The sequence below is a fragment of the Opisthorchis viverrini genome (genome assembly GCF_000715545.1).
Source record: "Opisthorchis viverrini unplaced genomic scaffold opera_v5_107, whole genome shotgun sequence".
Lineage (NCBI taxonomy): Eukaryota > Metazoa > Platyhelminthes > Trematoda > Opisthorchiida > Opisthorchiidae > Opisthorchis > Opisthorchis viverrini.
In genome coordinates this window covers 228,445-248,088 of record NW_008751763.1, presented here as the reverse complement: position 1 = coordinate 248,088, position 19,644 = coordinate 228,445, and the positions used below count along the sequence as shown (strand labels likewise).

Here is a 19,644-nt window from a genome sequence, read left to right as displayed (position 1 = left end):
ACGCACATCCCCATGAACACTAGGCCTGATCGGCGGTCCATGTCGTCAGCTATTTCCATCGTACTCATCGTGCCACGCTCATTTTCCTCGTCATTTGAATTGTTTTTCTTCTCTTACATAGAATTTGTGTACACGTGCAGAACTCTTAGATGAAACAATTTGTATGTTGCTATCTCGGGATCCATCGTTTGTCACACTGTTCTCTATTTTCCACCTATCTTGTTTAGTTTTACATCACCAATGTTCATCGATTTCCCACCGTGGTCCAGTTGATCGACCACCATTCACGTTCCGCCGATGGCTTGGTCTGTCCCCTGCTGTACCCGGTTCCCAAAACTCCCACTTCAACTCAGGCTCCCTACTCCTCCATCCTTGCTCACCCGTTCGTTCCTTTACTCCCACTGCCACCCAATTCTGGGCTGCACCCAACTCACGCTAGTCCCAATGCCTCTAACATCTTGGGCGAGGCGTTGACCGAATCAGCACTTCGTCACGCACCACTTCATCTGCAACGTGGTCGGGGCACTGTGATACCGGAATCAGGTCTGGTTAACCACCCAGGCGTACCTGCTCCGCAGGGAACGCTTGCGGCGAATGCTTTCACAGACGACGCATCATCAAATCGGATGTTAGCCCTGGACGAATGGGAGATCAATCGAGCTGAGATTGTCATGCGGCAGAAACTGGGTAAGTGTGCCACTCTCTGCCTCATCCGCAGTTCCGTACCGCACTTCACCGACTTTTGGCAGGCATCACTTATCTTGTTTGCTGTGCCAATTTATCCACTTTGTGTGTGCAGTATTGTGTTCCTAAAACGAACGCTGTGTACTTTTTTTTTTGGGGGGGGGGGGGTAATTTTAGGGTGAATAAATTTAAGCCCGTTTGATAGGCTTCGTAAAAGATAGGAAGGCATTTCGGAAGGTTTATACTCCTCCGGACTACAGGTGAGCTTTTTCTCATTCATGACTAGTCAGTTTTTCATTTGGGTCGAGCGTTATGTTTTATCCATGTTCGTACCTATGTATATCACACCTGTGAAAGTTGCGCAGTACCTGAACCCGCGATAGATAAATCACGATGTACCGTCTAGCCTCACTGATAGTGGAGTATATCCGTTACCACTTTCACTGTTTCGGTGGTAACAACTACTCAGTTGTTGTGGTTTTTGAATGCGTAGCGGCCATCAGCTTGTAGGGAACTGGAATTCTGCAGGTAACCCTGGTCCAGACAAGGCTAACCGAGTCTTGTGGCCAGGAGCTCGAAGTTTATGTACTGTACGGCGGCTGTCGTGGTGATGCCGCCCCATGGAGTTTCATGAAAATGCGTCACAGGTGTAACATTTTGCAACTCCAACGGGCGTGTCAGCTTTTGCATCACTGGGTGAAATTCGTGAGGATATAGGAGTACAGTGTGCGGAAGAATGCTCCACCCTATCCCAACAGTTTAGCTATTAACTTTTGTCCGTGATTGAGTATCCCCCATCGAATCGATGTGAACATCTACCGGTTGTTCTAGGTGAGTGTTGGGTATCAGGTGGAACTGAAGACAAAAGGTCACTTTATAAGAGCTTAATGTGCCCTCCACCCCAAGTCAGTGTATTGGTCTTAGGACGTGTATAAAACACGTCACGTTTTCTCAGCAATGGTTTTTATCCCTTCTCTTTGACTCACTATCAGTCTCAAGTCTATTTTTCGTATGCACTGGACTGGGAGAGCGTTTCTCCATCCACATAGTTGATTTCTTACCGACCACCGCCTTGCTAGTCTCGTATGACAAAGAAACTGTTTCTGTGCTGTTACTGGTTAAAATACACTCCGTGTCACTGCTTTTGCTTTGCCTTTCACGTTTCCTTTTGCGTTAAACTGTTGCTTCTTTAACTCTACCATGCAGCAGATTTCGATGCGTAACTTTGTTTTTTATTTATTTTTCTCTGGTTTAGGCTGTGGCCAGTACGGTGATGTGTACGAGGCTATATGGAAGCGACTGAATGTCGTAGTCGCAGTTAAAACTCTCAAGGTGGGTGCGAAACTTCTGTTGTCTCGTGCGTCTCCGGTTTTTCTATTTTGCTTTACCTTCCGAATGATCTGTCATCTCCTGTTATGCGAGCGGTATTTTATTGGTTTCTGAGTTTTGGTCGAAAACTGAGTGGACTCACGTTGCAAGTAGAAGGGCTGTCTACTCATTTGTGGATAAAATTACAGGTATACAACATATCAAGACGATAACCGATAGGCAGTATGAAGGTACACCCATAGAGGGATGATCCTAATAAAATGTTCGGCTTTGTTGCATCGGCAGCTACTCCGCGTCGGATACCAAGCGGAGACCAAATTGGATCGAACCGCTCAAGGAGGCAGTTCACTTAATAACTTTACCTTCTGCTTTTGTACGGCAGTGAAGCATCGGTGTTGAACACTGATATGCTGTCGACGATGATGATGATGACCTGCTTTGCCCAGGAGATTTTGTTTGGTAACCAACATTCTTTACGACCGTTATACTTAAGGCTTGCGGACATGTCAAAATCGTTCATCTGTAGAAACTTTTCGTTACCTAACTGCCATGCCACCAAAAAGGAGCACCACAACCACCAGTCATTTCTTTAGTTAGAAGCATATCCGAAGCATATCCGGTTGTAGGATATGACAAGCCACTCGCTGAGAACTGAAAGGCTGATCACTGTTTCCACTAGTGAAAGGATGAAGGCCTTCGCTGCGAAGTTTACTAGAAAACACCAACTGAACAGTTACAGATCATTGGACAGGGAGGCAATGCTCATATGCATCTTGTTTATAAAAACTGTATCCTTCTTCCCGAACGGGAACTATCCTGGATACTCGTTGCTATCACTCAAACGTAAATGAATGCTACAAAGCGATTCCACAAATTCCGTCATAAATCTCACTTTTCAATAGACGCGCAGCGGACTTATGAGAAAACCACGTATTGCTCGCATGCTTCATCAGTAGCATCCACCGTTACACTAGTAGAGGACCGTGGAATCGACCCAACGACTTCTCCAGTCTCCGCTGTTTTTTGTTCAACTTCATTCCTTCTAGCTGATACGTGAGGATATCTGGCATTTGAAGCTGTCTTTTTTCTCTTAACCAATAGCGTTTTAACTTCCCTTCGCCCCTGCACCCTCTTTTTATCCATTCCAGCAAGACGTCAATTTGAACGTGAACGACTTCCTCAAAGAGGCTGCAATCATGAAGCGTTTACGCCACCGAAACCTGGTTCAATTGCTTGGTAAGTTTGGTGTGTGATTCTTGGTCTAATTACCAAAGTCGAGATGGCTCAGTGGTTAGAGCGCGAATTTACTGACCAGAAGGTCCGTAGTTCGAATCCAACCTCTGCCTCTCGACTTCCCCCGTCTAGGTTTGGGCACCCTGACAGTATTCCAGCCCTCGTGCTCCCTTTTGGTGGCATGGCAATCAGGCACCGAAAGGGTGCTGCAGCTGAATGGTTTATGCAGTCACTGGGCTTTTTTTCCTATTTGATCGCCTTAGTTATGGAAAGCATTCAACTGAACTCTCAGAGTAGTCAACTGTTGTCACCCCAATGCTTCACCGCGTAAATTATGGTCCCAGTTATTACTCACGTTACGATGACTTCCTTCTAGTGAAGCATGTGTTGGCTGCAAGACCCGCTGCTGCCCCTGAGGCACGATCAGCAGCAAGGCCCCACTTTTCTGTTACTTGATATCGCTTGATATCGTAGTCTGCATGAAGATCCAGTAGCTCAGCGTCAGCTCTTGCTTTTGGAACTCAGCTTTTCAGCTGTCGTCGAACACCACAGCGCCATTCAGGTGAGGGCAGTGGCAGTGAAAACTGGTGTATGAAGGAGACGTCCAGCTTATTGCTGTCGGCGCCGTCGAAACATCTTAAACAACGCGAACTTTCACAATGGGACTCCTCAGTGTTCCCGTCGGCAGTTTTGTCCCTGCGATGTCCTTTCATTCACCGTAAGGACCAGTAGTCAAGTGATTTGAGTCGGTCGGGTCAAAGTCCTAGCACTTGTCCAGCACATGTAATCCGTGTAGTCTTTAACTCAAATACGTAATCTGACACCCCGCCAACCGAGTCCTACTGATATCGGTCCACAGTTACATGCTTTTCCATCCCCTTAGCTTAGTTCCGAGAGGGGACTTGCGCAATCAATATAGAGACATTTAACAACCGCCAAAGTAAAGGTTTATTTGACCTCCACTTGGATTGGCTCTCTTCGGAGTGGTTGTACATGAGACCGTTACTGACGAAAAACGCTGTTGTTGACCCTCCAGAGTAGTTGACACTGTTAAGCTCTCTCTTGGAGAGACCACTTCTGGACATTCGGCCGTTACGCGCTGCATAATTTTCTTTCTGTTGGTGATGAAAGTTCGGGTATCAAAGGGAAGTCCGAACGCCAGAATCGTTGTATGTGAGCCACGTAAGACACCGCTTCTATCCACTCACATGTGCTCTGTCGTGGTGTCAACCGTGTTGCGTGTTTGTCGGGATAACCTCCTTTCTGTCTCTCCGAAGCTATCTTCTCTCCTTGAAACAGCCTTGTCTTCGTCATAGTTTAATCGGACTCGTTTCGGTTAAAGCTTATCTGATGTGTGCAGATAATCTATTCCACTTCATGTCCCTAAACACAGTGCATGCAAACACCATCAATTATGCAAGTCTTTCTGTCTCTGGCGTCTTTATGTGTGCTGCTATCGGTTGCATAAGTGAAATGACCTAACTTCTCGGGTAGCGCTCCAGTTTTCATACAGTCGAATCGATCGACCACCTCACAGCACCCTCATGTGTTTAATCCGATGAAGATAACATCCTCTTTGTTCGGCTTTTCTTGGCTTTTGTGAACGCTTAAAGAAATCTTTTCCACTGATTCCTTCTGTCGTTATCATGTTCCAAATGATTAGGGCTCTCTGATCTTAATCGTTAATCCCAGTTCTGTGAAATTTCTTGCTATACTTTCTCATTGTTTCCGCTTCTTTTGTGAACCGGAGCAATTTCCTTGTTGTTGAATGACACTGGTCTATAGTTATGGTTGTCTGATGCATACTCAGACCTGCCCATTTCTCGCCTACCGACTACGACATATCCACAGTGAATCTTTTCTATTGGATGGGTTTGGTCGAGTCGTAATACCCTTCTAGTTGATGAGACCTTTACATCCATAGGGCGTTACCAGGCCACATCATCCTTGTATATCGATTTTCATACGGAATCAACTTTCCTAACCAGTTGACTTCCATCCACATTGATCTGTTACTGGCATGTAGCTCCAAATATGTAGTTGACTTTGTACTAATAAATCCACCATATCAGCTTTTTTACGTAAAGATAGGCAATGTTTTGACAAAAACAAATGTGCACGCAACACCAGATGACACCAAAATCTTCTGTTCACTTCTCAGTCTCCCTCAACGTCATGATTTGACTCCTGTCTGAACAGAGGTGATATTGGTAACACAGTTTTAGCCAGGCAAGTCGTTTATCAGTGGTTTGGTCTGGTTTTCGTTACTCCAAAGTTCCTCGTGTCACTCTGGTTGCTTGTGGGACTACCACCACCCCATACCGCGTTTCTGTCAACCTTTAGGTTTATTTTCTTTGGCACGATTGCTGTTTTGTTTACTGTCTGGTGGTTTGTTGATCCCCGTGTCCAGGTTCGGTCTTACTGCCCCTCTATCCCATTCACACGCACTCACACACATGCACATCCAGACGTTCATGTTTGTTTCTGCAGTCTTCGAGTATGCTAGTTGACTGTTTGTTCCTTGATTGAGAAACGCTACGCAGTTGTTGCTCACCTACTCGTTAAAGTATTGCTTGACGCGGTCACATTGTCCACTGTTAGTGATAAATCGACGCAGGGCTTTGGAGTTTTTCATGACAGGAGAAAGTTGTTCAGACTCATCGGTCGGTTCGTCGTTGGGACATGATGATAATAGTTATCCAAAAACGTTCAATCCGGATATCATCGGGGTCATAAGGGCTCCATTTAAAACGCAGATCAGTCGAGCCTCATCAACATCGACAGCATGACGTCAGCGTTTGACACCGATGCTTCACTACCGTCGAGCCTCTCGCTGGCACTCCAAACACCCATCGACTATCTGCGCCACCCCTAGAATACTGCCATGTTGCGCCAGTCGTAGCTTGCGGACTTTACATTCCAGCTCTCACTGACTTTCCATTAGAGTTCACTGCTTCAATAATTTGCTTCCCGATGAAGAAGCAGGCTACGGGCCTTATTCACCCTTTAACCAACTGTCAGCCTCCATCAACACGACCTACGAAGCACTGATTGTGGTCGTTAATGAATTTCCGTAATTCGTTCCACATTTTGGATTGATCGACTAAGAGCGCACGCGCAGATGCGGTATACTTAAGACGCTGGCAAGTGGAATCTTGTTGCTCTGATCCACCCTCTGCTGCCCTATTAGGAAGCTGTGTATGTATGCATTTGTGGGTATATTCATTTTGGCCTGGCTTTACTGCTGCTGACTCATTGGGGACGCACGTTTACTCTGCTCAGCCGACAGCTTTAGTTTTGTTGTTATTCGGCATGAGTCGACTTTCTGTGGTTCTGATGTCCCTCACCTGGCTGAATCATTGACTGAAAGCGAGAAAGCACGCACATCAATTAACGGACGAGCATCTTTGTATGCTACCCTAGTTTAAGCTGCATCTTTTGTTGTCACGGTATGAATTGTTTGTCATCACGAATACGACTCACTGTGTGCTCTGCCCAGATAGCGATGCACAATCTTCGAAGGAACAGACGCGGTAAATTTGTGTTATTGGCATTGCTAGCCTTTGAAGATGGATTCGTCCCTACTATTTCATATGGACAGCGGCATCATGCGGCTGCAAATCGAGCTCCGGTAGTAAGGTTACGAATGTCCACTGATAGTTATCTGCTGCGTAATTCACTTTGATGATTGTAGACCCAGGTTTTGGCAGCTGTTCCGAGAGAGGATCGAAATAAGTTCTCACGCCTCATTATGACTCTTCCTCTTACAAACTTCTCTTTCTTTGAATTTCAATGACTGCTTGACCGACCCAACCTTCCAAGAAGCCTTCATATGCTTATTCTGGTAATACGAGGTTGCTTGGCCAGTTATTCTTTCACGTCTACAATCTAGCTGACTGAATTCATACCTATAAGGTTTATGCATGTGCAGCGTATTTTCCAATTGTGTCCTACAGGTTGGGTGGTAGTCAAGAAAAGTCCAGAGGGTAAATCTTCACCAATTCGTTCTGGATGCCTGATAAGCATTGTACCACCGTTATCACCAGCAATTCGCTTCCAACGGAGTCATTTGCCAACAGGTATTTGAGCACTTTTCACTAGCGGTGCGGTCAATTCACAGCTAGCACGTAGCGAATTCTTTTCTGCAGTCGCGCAGATCACGCCATGCGATCTAGTTTTGACCGGTTTCCCAGCTAACGAGTTATTAGCAGATCCGTATGAATTGTGGGATATTTTTTGAACAAGCTGTTTACCTGTCACCGTTTCTATGAAACTTTTGGCGTTTCGGTCCTCGACTTTGCACTGTAGTGGAAGCGGATACGTGCAAAAAAGCCACAAATCATACTGTCCAACTTTCTAATAATCATCTGCGGTTGTTGCCAATTGGACTACTCAAGGTAAGAAAGACATTGACTGAGGTCCATAAGCGGAAGCAATTAAGTATCAGACAAATATTACTTTGTCGACTGAGGAGGAGAGAAGTGAGCACTATTGCACGATTACGTATACGGAGACAGGAGATATTGTTACCTATTCTTCAGTCACGCGACTCATCATGTTGTCTGGTGCTCTTAGCTACCGCTTCTCTGGATGTGACGCATTATTGGAGGAAACAATCGCATGGTAGGGTGGCACAGTCACCAGGTCGACAAATGTCGTGCGTCAGAGCTGTGGCCTTATTTGGGTAGTTACCCGCAGCGTGCACTAATGAATTCTGAACATTTGCACCATCAGCCACTCGCTTTTCAGCAACAGCATCTACACTGAACTGATGTATTCATTCTTTGTTCCTGAACTTTGCGCCTTGAGTTAGTATATACGGTCTCTGATTGACAATGTGGATTTGTAATGCGTATTTTACGGATTTATTCTGTCGAACTCACTTTTGTATGTGTAGTTTTGACGACTTGTTGTGCAGGATCACTACAACCGTCTGTTTATCGCACAAAGAGTATCTGCAACAGCGCTGTCTCTTTCCTTGAACAAAATAATCCACTCGCCATTCTTTCTTGTGAAGAGCTACAACAGTCAGTTTCACTATTTTTTCACTACTTAGACGACAGGTTCTTTTCGTATCGTATGACAAGCTGTATTTTACAACAATAAAAAGCACGTCCCGGTGCGTTCAGCATAAGATCCAATTCGTTCAGTATGCGTCAGTCAGTAGTGATCGCCCAGTCGCGGTTCTAAAGGGCGTGTAACAAACTCGGAGTCCGAATCGACAGTTTCCGCCAAAGGGTAACGCTAACTGCATTGGTGTATGCTCTCCGGTTGGTTATCCGCTTTGTGAAGAGCGCATCAGAATCTTCGTTGTCTATGTTGTACATAAGGTGTTTGCTGGAATGACTCCTCGATAGCCCGACGTATGTGCATCACTCCTCGGCGCCGATTAAGGATAAAATTGAGTCTCTTTGGTGATAATGCTTATTTCTATCTTTCATATCAACCAGAGTGAATGAAAGTTCGCTAGACCCTGACTCAGTCATGCAGGTTTTAATTGTCGAAATGATACCCTAATGAGTCTTGTAGATTCTCATTTGCCTGGATAATAATATATACTAATAGTCACTCGCTGTGACGCNAGTTCGCTAGACCCTGACTCAGTCATGCAGGTTTTAATTGTCGAAATGATACCCTAATGAGTCTTGTAGATTCTCATTTGCCTGGATAATAATAAATACTAATAGTCACTCAGCTGTGACGCTCTTCCGGTGCTTGTCTGCCATGCCACTCGAACGAACCATAAGGGACGAGGTACTGCGAGGTTGCTGAAGCCTAGCCGTGAGCCGGGGATGGGTTTGAATCACGAACTTTCCGGTCAGCAAGCTCGAGCCTGACAATTACATGAAACAGTTCATGTATACGAACGACCGACAGTGGTCCTTTTCTCCTTGAACTGATTCCATCTAGTCGGTCACCAGTTAGTAACAGTAGCTGTGTCACATCGAACTTTCTATCTCTTTTAAAAAAGCAGTCCAGAAGGCCGCCCAAGCTCACCAAATGTGTGATGTGCTGGCCTGATGACGCTCACAGAAATGCAGTTTTTTTCGTCACGGTGTCTATTGTGCTTTGTTCTAAGTCCTACCCGCTCAAACAGTCCGTGTACCCCATGCGTACTAAAGGAACTCCAGAAGTATATGAAATTCAGTGCCAAACATGCGGAAGCGAGTGAGAGGTTTTTGTTTCTCGAATCAGTGCATCGATCAAAGCCAGTGCACTATTGAAGAGTTTTGCAGAGAAATCCCCAGAATTTCTGTACTCATTCGTCTTGCTGGCAGTGAATTCGCCACTTTTATCGAAAATATTTGTGTCATGAAACACAAGGTCAGTGCGTCGGCTAGCTTAACATCATGCCAGCACCTGAACGCCTTCGATCCAATCCCTACACCCGCCTGATTGTGGCCGAACGAGTTGAAGCAGAAGAAAAAAGCTTGTGTTCCAATTAGATCCTATGTCACCGTGTCCAAACTTTCCACACAAAATCGTACAAGATTGTGAGTACTCTCACTGGGGCGCAAGATTTCTTTCTGGTCTCAAATCTAGCTAGACTGAACTTCAGATTCAGTTGAAAGTCTATACGATCAACTGTCTAGCCTAATATTTGGAGGCATACGTACAAACAACTCGAATCGACGAGATGCAACATGTTATTGAAAAAGGCACATCTTCGATTCGTAAAGCGTACGCAGAACAACGACCAGATATTGCTTTCTGAATCTCACAAGCACGTTAGTTTTGTCAGAAAAGTGAATAAAACCTTCTCAGACAGCTTGTTCGATCCGAGTGAAGCGAAAGCTGTCATTTCTTAAACAGACTGTCTAGTTAAATTTCACCCGTCGCCATGTGCCGGACTTATGTCGAGTGAGGTTCGCAAAAGACCCTGGATGGACCCCGTTAATGGTGCCTTACTTTGACGTAATACTCAGACGTGTTTTTGATGCTGTCTAAAGATGTGCCATAGTTTTCCTTAACTACCTTAACTCCCACCCATTCCCCGCCACGGGTTGCTTTCGTTGTATACTCAGTCCTGTGCACTATCAGCATAATTTAGCGCTTTATTGGTTCATACTCACATCTGGCTAATCATGCGGTCAATTGTACCGGCGATTTCCCATAGTTCGATACCAAAAACATCAGTGTTTTTGTAGCTATGTCCCTTTCTCTCCGGCTCTCTCCTCGCTGCGCCGGCGATTTCCCATAGTTCGATACCAAAAACATCAGTGTTTTTGTAGCTATGTCCCTTTCTCTCCTCCGGCTCTCTCACTCGCTGCGCGTGAACTGGACCATGTCGTCCAAGTTGTTTATCACCGTCCTAATCAACTTGGCCTAATTTCGTGGGTGTGGGAGGCAGTCAAATCTAGTCGCAAACAACTTGGGTCTCTGTTTATTATTTTGAAGTTTTTTTTCTACCGCAGTGCCCGTGGCTGTTGTCGCTCCAAGTTGCACCAGACTAGTCAACCGCACGGACTGGTCACCGATTTACATGAATAGACTGGTGCACGTGTGCTGACGGCCTGTCGTCCACGAACATGTATCATTAAGCACTCGCCATAAGTATAGCCTATTGGTTGAAATTTTACCTGCTCTCCCTTCCGATTGTTCATTTGGCAAAGTTTTCTCCAACCCAAGGAATTTGATGTTTATCCCTTCCCGTCCATTCAGCTCTTAGTTTGGCACCCGTAACCGTGCTAGTGAATCTTGTATCACTGTACTAATTTACCTTCCTGAGTAGAGGTGTCTCATTTTGGGAGACCATGACCAGGTGTACCGCATACCTTTTATTAGTAAGGTTGCCCCCAGATGTTTTAACTGGTGTTCTTGAGTGCGCGATGGGATGTTTCATTTCGTGTGGATCTGGATCGCCGGCCATTCAATGTTTTCACTGATGAGTACCAGTGAGCGCGACGGCTTTCGACTCGCTAGATAATGGTGAATAGGATGCTTTTGGCACACCTAGCTAGACTAAAATAAATCTACAAAACGAGATAATCTGTCGGGATTAAGCATAACACAGCAGTGAAGGCAATAAGAAGTAACGCTCGACAAATATCCAGTTATTATATATTGTTTCCTCCTAATTTCCAATGTCAGTACCATCGATCCATGTCCCGCCTGTGACATTCCAAAAATGCTACTACGGCCGTGTCCTGAGATGCACAGTTCGCAAGCCAGTATGGAAATAAAGTTTATCGGTAGTGCTGGTGAAATTAAAAGTTTACCGTGACACTCGACTTTTGAACTTGCGTCAGTACCACATGACTTTTCCATTGGGATATCAAATCAGTGATCCGGGGTTCAGAACCGGTCTTCCGTCAGGTTCGCAGGTTCCCAAAGAGAGTTTATCACGGAGAAGAACTTAGTTTTACCAAGTTTCTCTCCTTGACATGAGTACGTCGTTGAGAAGTTAAGTTCCTCGTGTCAGGAGCACTGATCGAAAACATCACTTTCATGGACGGCAATGCGAGTGTGTGAGCAGCCATGTCAATTCACTTCTAAAAGAATATGGTGAAGAGGAGGAACTGGACACGGGAAATGGTTCTAGTGCTTGTGTATCTTCAGACGCTCACTGTGATAATCTGAAAGGAAGATGACAGCAAGAATACCCCTGATATTCGTAAATTGCAGTGTATTTAACTAAGTATTGAGGTGACCACATACATGCATACTTGAATATTGATAGCATCGGCGGTAGCTAAACTTCCCGTAATTCCCCTTATTCTTTGTTGTCACATTTCTCAACTATGTGTGCCCTAAAGAAAGCTCAATCCGTCAAGTGTGTATTCTCATAGTTTTCTCCCGGAGTTCGAACCCAACCGCACCATATCGACCGCTCGTACCTAGGTTTAAGCACCTTGGAAGTATCTTAGTCATCGTGCCTCCTTCGAGTGGCACGGCGGCAAAGTACCGATAGAGTTCAGAAGCTCAATACTAGTTTCTTCACTTGCTGCAATATGGTTTTCTCCTACGGCTACAGGTGTTTGTACGCGCGAACCACCACTCTATCTTATCACTGAATATATGCCAAACGGGAATCTTCTAAACTACCTCCGTGGGCGCAGTCCCGGTGAACTCACACCACCGATTCTACTCTACATGGCTGTCCAGATCGCCTCGGGCATGTCGTACCTGGAATCCAGCAACTTCATCCACAGGTAAGACCAAACTTGTTTTTTTTTACTGGGAACAGGAACGGCAAACCGATTTTTTGGTCTTGAGGATCAAGATACCCTGAACTTTTCTGGGCACCTAGTCAAACCAGCCAAGTTGATATTCGAGCTCCAACGATGACCACTGTTTTGCTTACTCACAACCATAGTTACTTTGGTCTTTGATTTTCTGGCTTGTTGGATGTTGCAGACAGTGAACCGAAAAACTTCCCATCCTATTAATTCTAAAATGGACATTGCTTACGCTCTCCTAAAAGCGAACTACAAGCTACAGATGTGGTCATCCTTGTTTAACCAATCTATCACCATGACAAATACCTAAACTGCTACACTTCTTGAACCTTATCAAGAAGTTCTGCAACGCAGTAGCCAATCATAATAAGCAATAATCCTTGTTAATACTGTCGGGTTTCTTTGTGAGTGATGTGGGTCACCAATTGAGACGTTTAGAATGTGTCCGTGAGTGAGTCCAGTTTTTTGAGGATAAGCAACGTTTTACTTGTCTAAGAACAAGCGTACATGAGCTGAAGTTTTCATACAAAGGTTCAGTACGAGCATATATGGTTAGTATAAAAATAATCACACGAAAATCATGACACTAATATGCTCCTCTATTTTCTTTATGGTTAAATAGTATTAGTTGTCCCAGTCAGGGTCAACTACCAGTCTGTTCTTGATCAGCTTAGGCCCTACGGTTCCTCGCTTTGCTCGGAAGTCATTATTGAAACGCTGAAATCTTAGGACAGAACAAACCATCGGAGAGCCTGTGATACAGGTTGCCCTCCACCAGTACCTGGTTTCTGTTCGGTTCCAAAGTAACCGAGCACGGGGTAGTTTGGACGTTCCTTGCAAAACAACAGCAATACTCTGCGGGCGCTTGGTATGGAGCTTCGAGTGAACAATGCGTCCCTTTGGACTGCAACATCTGCTTCCCCCAAAGTGACTGTTCGAACACCTCGAACCTTAATATTTAATGTTTTAATATTTACTATTTAGTTTATTTGATATTTATTTATTTATTTAATATTTAATGAAGGCAAGTTAGATCCATAATTTGTCTATCGGCTCTCAGAATCACCGTCACAGTACATTTCATTGTTTACTTGATTCTTCGATGCCGACTACCATGCTTTGTGCAGATTCCCAGGTTAGATTCCGACTTACCTTCTTCCCTGCTCTGGTGGATACTTACGAGAATTTGGCTCTCAGTGGCTGAAGTAAACCTCCAAGTGTTTTTGGAACCAAACACTACCAAATATCGGCTGATGCTATGTTGTGATCTTTTTTCTGGTCTCTTAATGATCCATAGCCATTCAGGACCTACTTGGAGCTGATATACCCGCTCTGGGTGTCATTTGGCAGGCATTTACCGGTTTCGTTATCTTCCCATAGAACTGGCCTGCATTTGTCGGCCAGCTTTTTTTCCTGAATTCCAAGTGGCATTTTATCACCAGTCTGTTGCTGACTTCGTTGTCGGCATCACAACAATATCCAGTTGCATCCACCTCGACTGGGATAACATTTCTACTTGTGCCTCTCTATATTTGGTAAAACGAGCGTGTCTACTGTACAACTTAACCAGTCACAGTGACTGCGAACTTTCATAGCGCCGTGCTGACTGTCTACACTGATCACTTCAACTGCCGTCTGTTCTTGGCACGCGCATCCTACATATTGACGGTTTCACCTAACTTATAGGAACTATATTCTCCCAGATAGCGTCTCCTCCACATTCCTCACCAGCTGAACGCATAATAACATCTGCTAGGTTCGACAGCAGGCTTTTGTAGACCAAGACAACACACCCTTTCCTGTCCAAAGCCGTAATGACAACCATCCACCCACCCACATCACTACTGAAACCACCACAGTTTCGCGGTTTCGCACCACTCTTCGGTACACTGGCTGCTCTACCAAGTGGATTATGTCAGCTGATTACGACTGATCGTCTCTTGTAAAGTAGCGTGTTGGAGACCCTAGCTTACTTAGTCTACACTCCGGTACACACGCACTGTTTTGTACCGCGCAATATTGTGTGGACCGAACAAACTTTTGATTGTCTCAACCTGGTTCGTCACTAAACAGCTGGCCAACAACCACGTGTGGAGCAGCTGTTCAGTCACCTCGAGTGATTAATGCAGTTGGTTGTACTGACTCTGCATACTGTGCGTTTCCTGTCTGGAAGGTTTCTTTACTCTTCCAACTAACTGTCTCGTCATTTTGGACTGTCCTGACTTCCGGCAACTCGGTAATCTTCTGCGCCGTGAGCTAACGATTGTGCCTTTATTGATCTTGCAGAGACCTCGCTGCGCGCAACTGCCTCGTCGGTGAACGTCATCTGATAAAAGTTGCAGATTTCGGTCTTGCCCGCTATATGCAGTTGCAGGACACCTACACCGCAAGGAATGGCGCCAAATTTCCCATCAAATGGACTGCCCCAGAGGGTTTGGCCTATTATGTTTTCTCATCCAAGTAGGTTTTTTTTCTTTTTCTTGTTTTGACGCCACCACCTATCTGTTTTTTCCTTCTGTTATATATATATATATATATATATCGGTACATAGCCGCTATGTCACCCTAGGTCGGTATCTTGCCAGTTCCAAAAACCTAGACAGTGGCTATGAAATGTTAGGGAATTTCCTTCGTCAGCTGCTGTCATGTGAACTCCAGCTATCTCTGCCCACTCCCTCAGTGCTACCCGGCGTCTTGTTGTCCACTGGTTTGCTGTCTCGTAAAGGCGTGCTTATTAGTTGAATACATTGTAAACAGTACTCACCTTATTATCAAGTTTTGATGAGATACTCCCCTGGGACCCAGCTGAGTTTCGTTTTCGTGATATTCTACAACCGAATGTTGACGCAAACTCGAGGACTGCGTCTACCTGATGATCCCCAAGAATGGCGAAACCGGTCGTGGGATGCCGAAGAGTTTAACAGCAACCGTATGAGTAGTAGTGCATTTCTTCCATACAGTACTCACCTCTATCATCGAGCCTGAAACAAAATGCCAGTTAACGCGAGTACTTGGTGTAACCAACTTTTGTCGTCGTTCCTTCTTACAGCTGTACGCAGGATAATAGCCCCAATCACTATCCTTTTCCGCCTCTCGTTGCAACTTCCCGAGATTCCTGGAAAAGTGTCTGTTGTACACAAACCGTGGCAACCATTTGGTGCACGGATTTACCCGTGAAGTAGGTTGTTTTTTAGTTGCTAACGCGAGTATGCACGAAGCATATCACCATCTACCTTAAAGATTGTATTGTACAGTTACCTACGTAACAGGCTGTCACAGCGCAGAAGGATTCACTTCCAGTTTTTATCTCCACGTTTGTGCTCATTCATCGATTCGTTATCGGGGGACCATTATCCGTCTTTCACTTCAAACACTTCCTCCGACAGGTTAATTTGGACTTTGCCTCATAAGCTTTTCTGTGGTCGCTGCGTTCTGCAGTGCAGGCTCATCGCGTGAGCTTGTTTTTTGCTATCTCAAAGTATTTGCTGTGACAAACGGACCAGCTAACAAGGAAATCATGTAAGCTTCACAGTCCAATCCAAAAATCGGAAAGGAGATGCGCCTGCTTCATTGTGAATCTGTATTGTTCATTCGTATCTCCAGCATGATACACTATGAACCGATGTCTGTGAAGCATTATTTGTCATTACTATAAGCGGCGTGCAGAGCGTTCAGGAAAGTGCGCTGATTTGCTTTGAATTACTCGGTTTTTATGTTTCTGAAGCTACCGATTATATAGGACAAATCAGTGAATAGTCCCTTTGTGATTGGCAATTTGTGAGAGGCAATTGAGTTGGATTGTCAAACTTGCTGTTTTGGAACGTTTCGGTCGGAAGCTTTGTAGTATTTGTGAAGTGATCTCTCACTGTACACTTCATTACTAACAGCTATTCGCCGCACGTAGTCGATCCACCTTGGATCGCTTGACCCCTTTCCTTAATTGAACAAATTTGCTTTTAGCCAAGCTTAAGAATGAATAGTCTTGATTCGTCGGTCCAGTTCCTACAACCATGCTTGTCGTGGGAATAACGGCTCTTCTCTGAGGAAACATTGTAAATATGCAGGTGGTTGCAACTCGGGAGTTTTCGTTGGTATCCCGACAAATTCGATACTCTGTAGGTGTCGTCATCCCGATGTTCGTGTTGTTTGTTGCTGCGTAACACTCGTTTTGTTCCGTCATGGTCGCGACAGGTTTCTGATATCGTAATAGACAGTATATCTGACTTTCTGCATTCATGTCTACACATCCCTCACCTAGCATCAATGCGTACTTTTCAGAATCTCACCACTTATTTGATATATGACCTTCGCATTTATGCGATTCCGATGAAGTTCAGTGGATGACTCATAACTGATGTAAGATCGGGCTACGGTTGTGGCACGTAACTGTTCCCATTGACGAGCTTGCTGTAACTTCCTAGGCGGGCTGCCTAACTAACGTATCTGTTGTTGTATTGGGCGAGGTCGCTTAGTTTCTCTGATGGCGTGCTTCCCTAAAATGATTATCATATGTGCTCATTACAGTGGTTTTGGCAGAGGTATATGTTGGTCTTTTCCCCATAGCCGTGACGATTTTCACATTAAGCTCTCACTCCTCCCCTTTCCTTTACCTTTTACTAGTCTTCCTCCATGACCGTGTGATAGCTGAACGCCAGTTTCCACTACTGGCATATTGTTATCCATGATAATCATGGCCTATTGTCCGAAGTGTTCTTATGCACAACATCCTGCAAATCGAATCTGGTTCTTGAACAGCACCCTGCTGTTTCACCCTGTACTCACATCTAGTTCTCGTATTATCTCGGATGAGCTTGTTTGGTAAAATTTCGAGACAACCCAATAGACTTCCTGCTGTACCTTCTGTAACTGGATCACGGTTTTGATTTCCCCGCTTTTCCCACAGGTCAGACGTTTGGGCTTTCGGAGTGGTGCTGTGGGAATTGGCCACTTATGGCTTGTCTCCTTATCCAGGCGTTGAACTGCACGATGTCTATCATTTGCTCGAGAAAGGATATCGCATGGAAAGACCACATGGCTGCCCTGAAGCCGTCTACTCAATTATGCTGCGTTGTGAGTGATTTGTATTCCAAACTCGTTCGATTTCTCTTGTTCAGCTCAGCTGTGGTTTCCTCACATTGCACTTCTCTTTCCGTCAGTGAGAACACCCAAACATCCCGATCATGATGGACAAAATTCTGTTTGCCCCATGTCTTCAGTTATTCTTTGGACGTTGGTGTACATCTTCCAAAGGGGATGCTGATTACACACACGCTTCGCACACTTAACATGTGATCTATCTCACATCCTTTTACGTCGTCCAAGCACTTGATAGGATTTCATTTAGACTGGAGAAGAATAAAAGTATGCCTAGTACAAACAACCTCAACAAAGGGAATGGATTCCGCCATTTCACGCTTACTAAGAGGTTGCTTTTCTGATCTGTAAAGATCAGAGCTTTGTTTATAATTCACGCGCTACTTGTTTTCCGTTGCATAGTGCAAATATTCCCTCTAGGAAAATCGACGGAAAGTTCCATGAGAAGAATAGTCAGGATTTTGACGTCAGATTCGCGACCCTAATGACACCAGGTACTGTACTAAGTCTTTTGACCACCCATAGGGTTATCGTCTTCGATGCATTCGTGGCCTTCAGGATATTTACTTCCTGTTTAAGATGGAAAGTTCGAGTCTGACGCGACCCGAATGAGACTGGTCGGTTGGGTCTCCTCTTTTGTCAGCTGATAGTCAGCGGAAAAGCGATCTCTCCGATCTTCCAGGTAACACTTCGGCACCGTAGTCGACCAAGTTAATACCATATCACGTGAGATCCGGGCATTCTTATCCCTCTCCAGCTGAAATCGATTCAAATGTACGTGTTCATGTTTTATTAGCCTAGATCATCAATGGTATCTGATATTGCAGTTTGCGTGTGTGAACCGACAACTGTGTACCACCATCGGGATCCGACTTTTTTCCTTACGGATCGGTACAAGCTTTCTTTTTTTCTGATCTGCGGCTAATGTAAACATAATGTCTGTCTGTCGCACACACCTTACGTTTGTTGTCTTGCTCCCCTGTTAGGTTGGGAATGGGACGCCAGCTTACGACCTTCATTCTTTGAAGTGCACGCTGAATTGGAACGAATGTATGCGACAATGAATATAGAAGCTGGTGAGTTGCGGAATATTCATTTAGTCCGGTTTGTGAATTCCAACACACATTTCATGACCATTTGGTTCAATTCCGTTTTGAAAGAGAGAGAGTCGAGCGATAACTTGTCGCGGAAAGCAACCGGATATTGTTAACATGTCGAATTATGGGTAATTTGCATGTTTTCAATGGTCTTTGGTACGTTTGCCAAGTGTGGTAATTAGTTTACAAACGTTCCGTTGACAACAGCGGGGACCTCACCACCGCGTACTGACAATGTCTGTTCTCTTGATGATGCAGCTCTTGCCTTCTTATTTTCAAACTCGCTGGATAGCTGAACGGATGGTAGTAACGTATTCCAACGCATATTTCAAACGGCATTGCATTCGACTCACACTAATTCGCATCAAGGGACCTGCTTTGCGATAGTTGTTTCTGTCGTTTCGTAATAATGGAACCTTTCCGTACCAGTGACTTTATGGATAGCTGAACCGTACTATTCCAAACGATGCATTCATAATGCAGCCGCGAGATTTAAACATTCGACCTTATGGACAGAGAAGAGCAGCGGATTCACGCTGTTGCTCGTGTTGAGTGATATTCAGTCCACGCCAGCAATCAGATACCTTCCCGTCGCAACTGGCTCTTTCGCTAAGTCATCCTGAAGCTGTTATCATCTGCGTGGTTCCTTACACAATAATGAGCACTGCCAGAAACACCATACTACGTTAGACTTAGCCCGTGTCGTGTTTTGTTGTGTTGGTGGCTATGTGAACCAATCATTCTAAATGGTAACTAAATATTTCTGTTACATATTTTAACATGTGGTTAACTCACGTTGATAGTCATGGCCGTTTTGAGATGGAACACACACTGAGAATTAAATACAGTCAATTTTCGAGAACTATTAATTGCAATTGTTACGGGAAACAAAACCACCTATGAATGCGTGGGTTACACAGTCCCCAACGTCTCCAACTGATATATATATATATATATATATATATAGTAGAATCCGAGATGGGTTTTGTCCTGCGAGAGGCGCGCATTTTCACCCTCCGGCAGGTTAG

General features: G+C 44.8%; 1 protein-coding gene across 1 annotated transcript in view; it reads left to right on the top strand.

Moving 5' to 3' along the window:
* T265_05581 (hypothetical protein) overlaps positions 1–19,644 on the top strand; it is a gene marked incomplete at both ends in the record, with an annotated part of 56,453 nt that overhangs the window by 15,583 nt on the left and 21,226 nt on the right. The window contains 7 exons of the mRNA XM_009170633.1: positions 228–687; positions 1,940–2,016; positions 3,162–3,249; positions 12,221–12,398; positions 14,712–14,885; positions 17,329–17,495; positions 18,506–18,595. Of these exons, the coding sequence (XP_009168897.1) occupies positions 228–687; positions 1,940–2,016; positions 3,162–3,249; positions 12,221–12,398; positions 14,712–14,885; positions 17,329–17,495; positions 18,506–18,595 (1,234 nt within the window). The remainder of the gene's footprint in view (positions 1–227; positions 688–1,939; positions 2,017–3,161; positions 3,250–12,220; positions 12,399–14,711; positions 14,886–17,328; positions 17,496–18,505; positions 18,596–19,644) is intronic.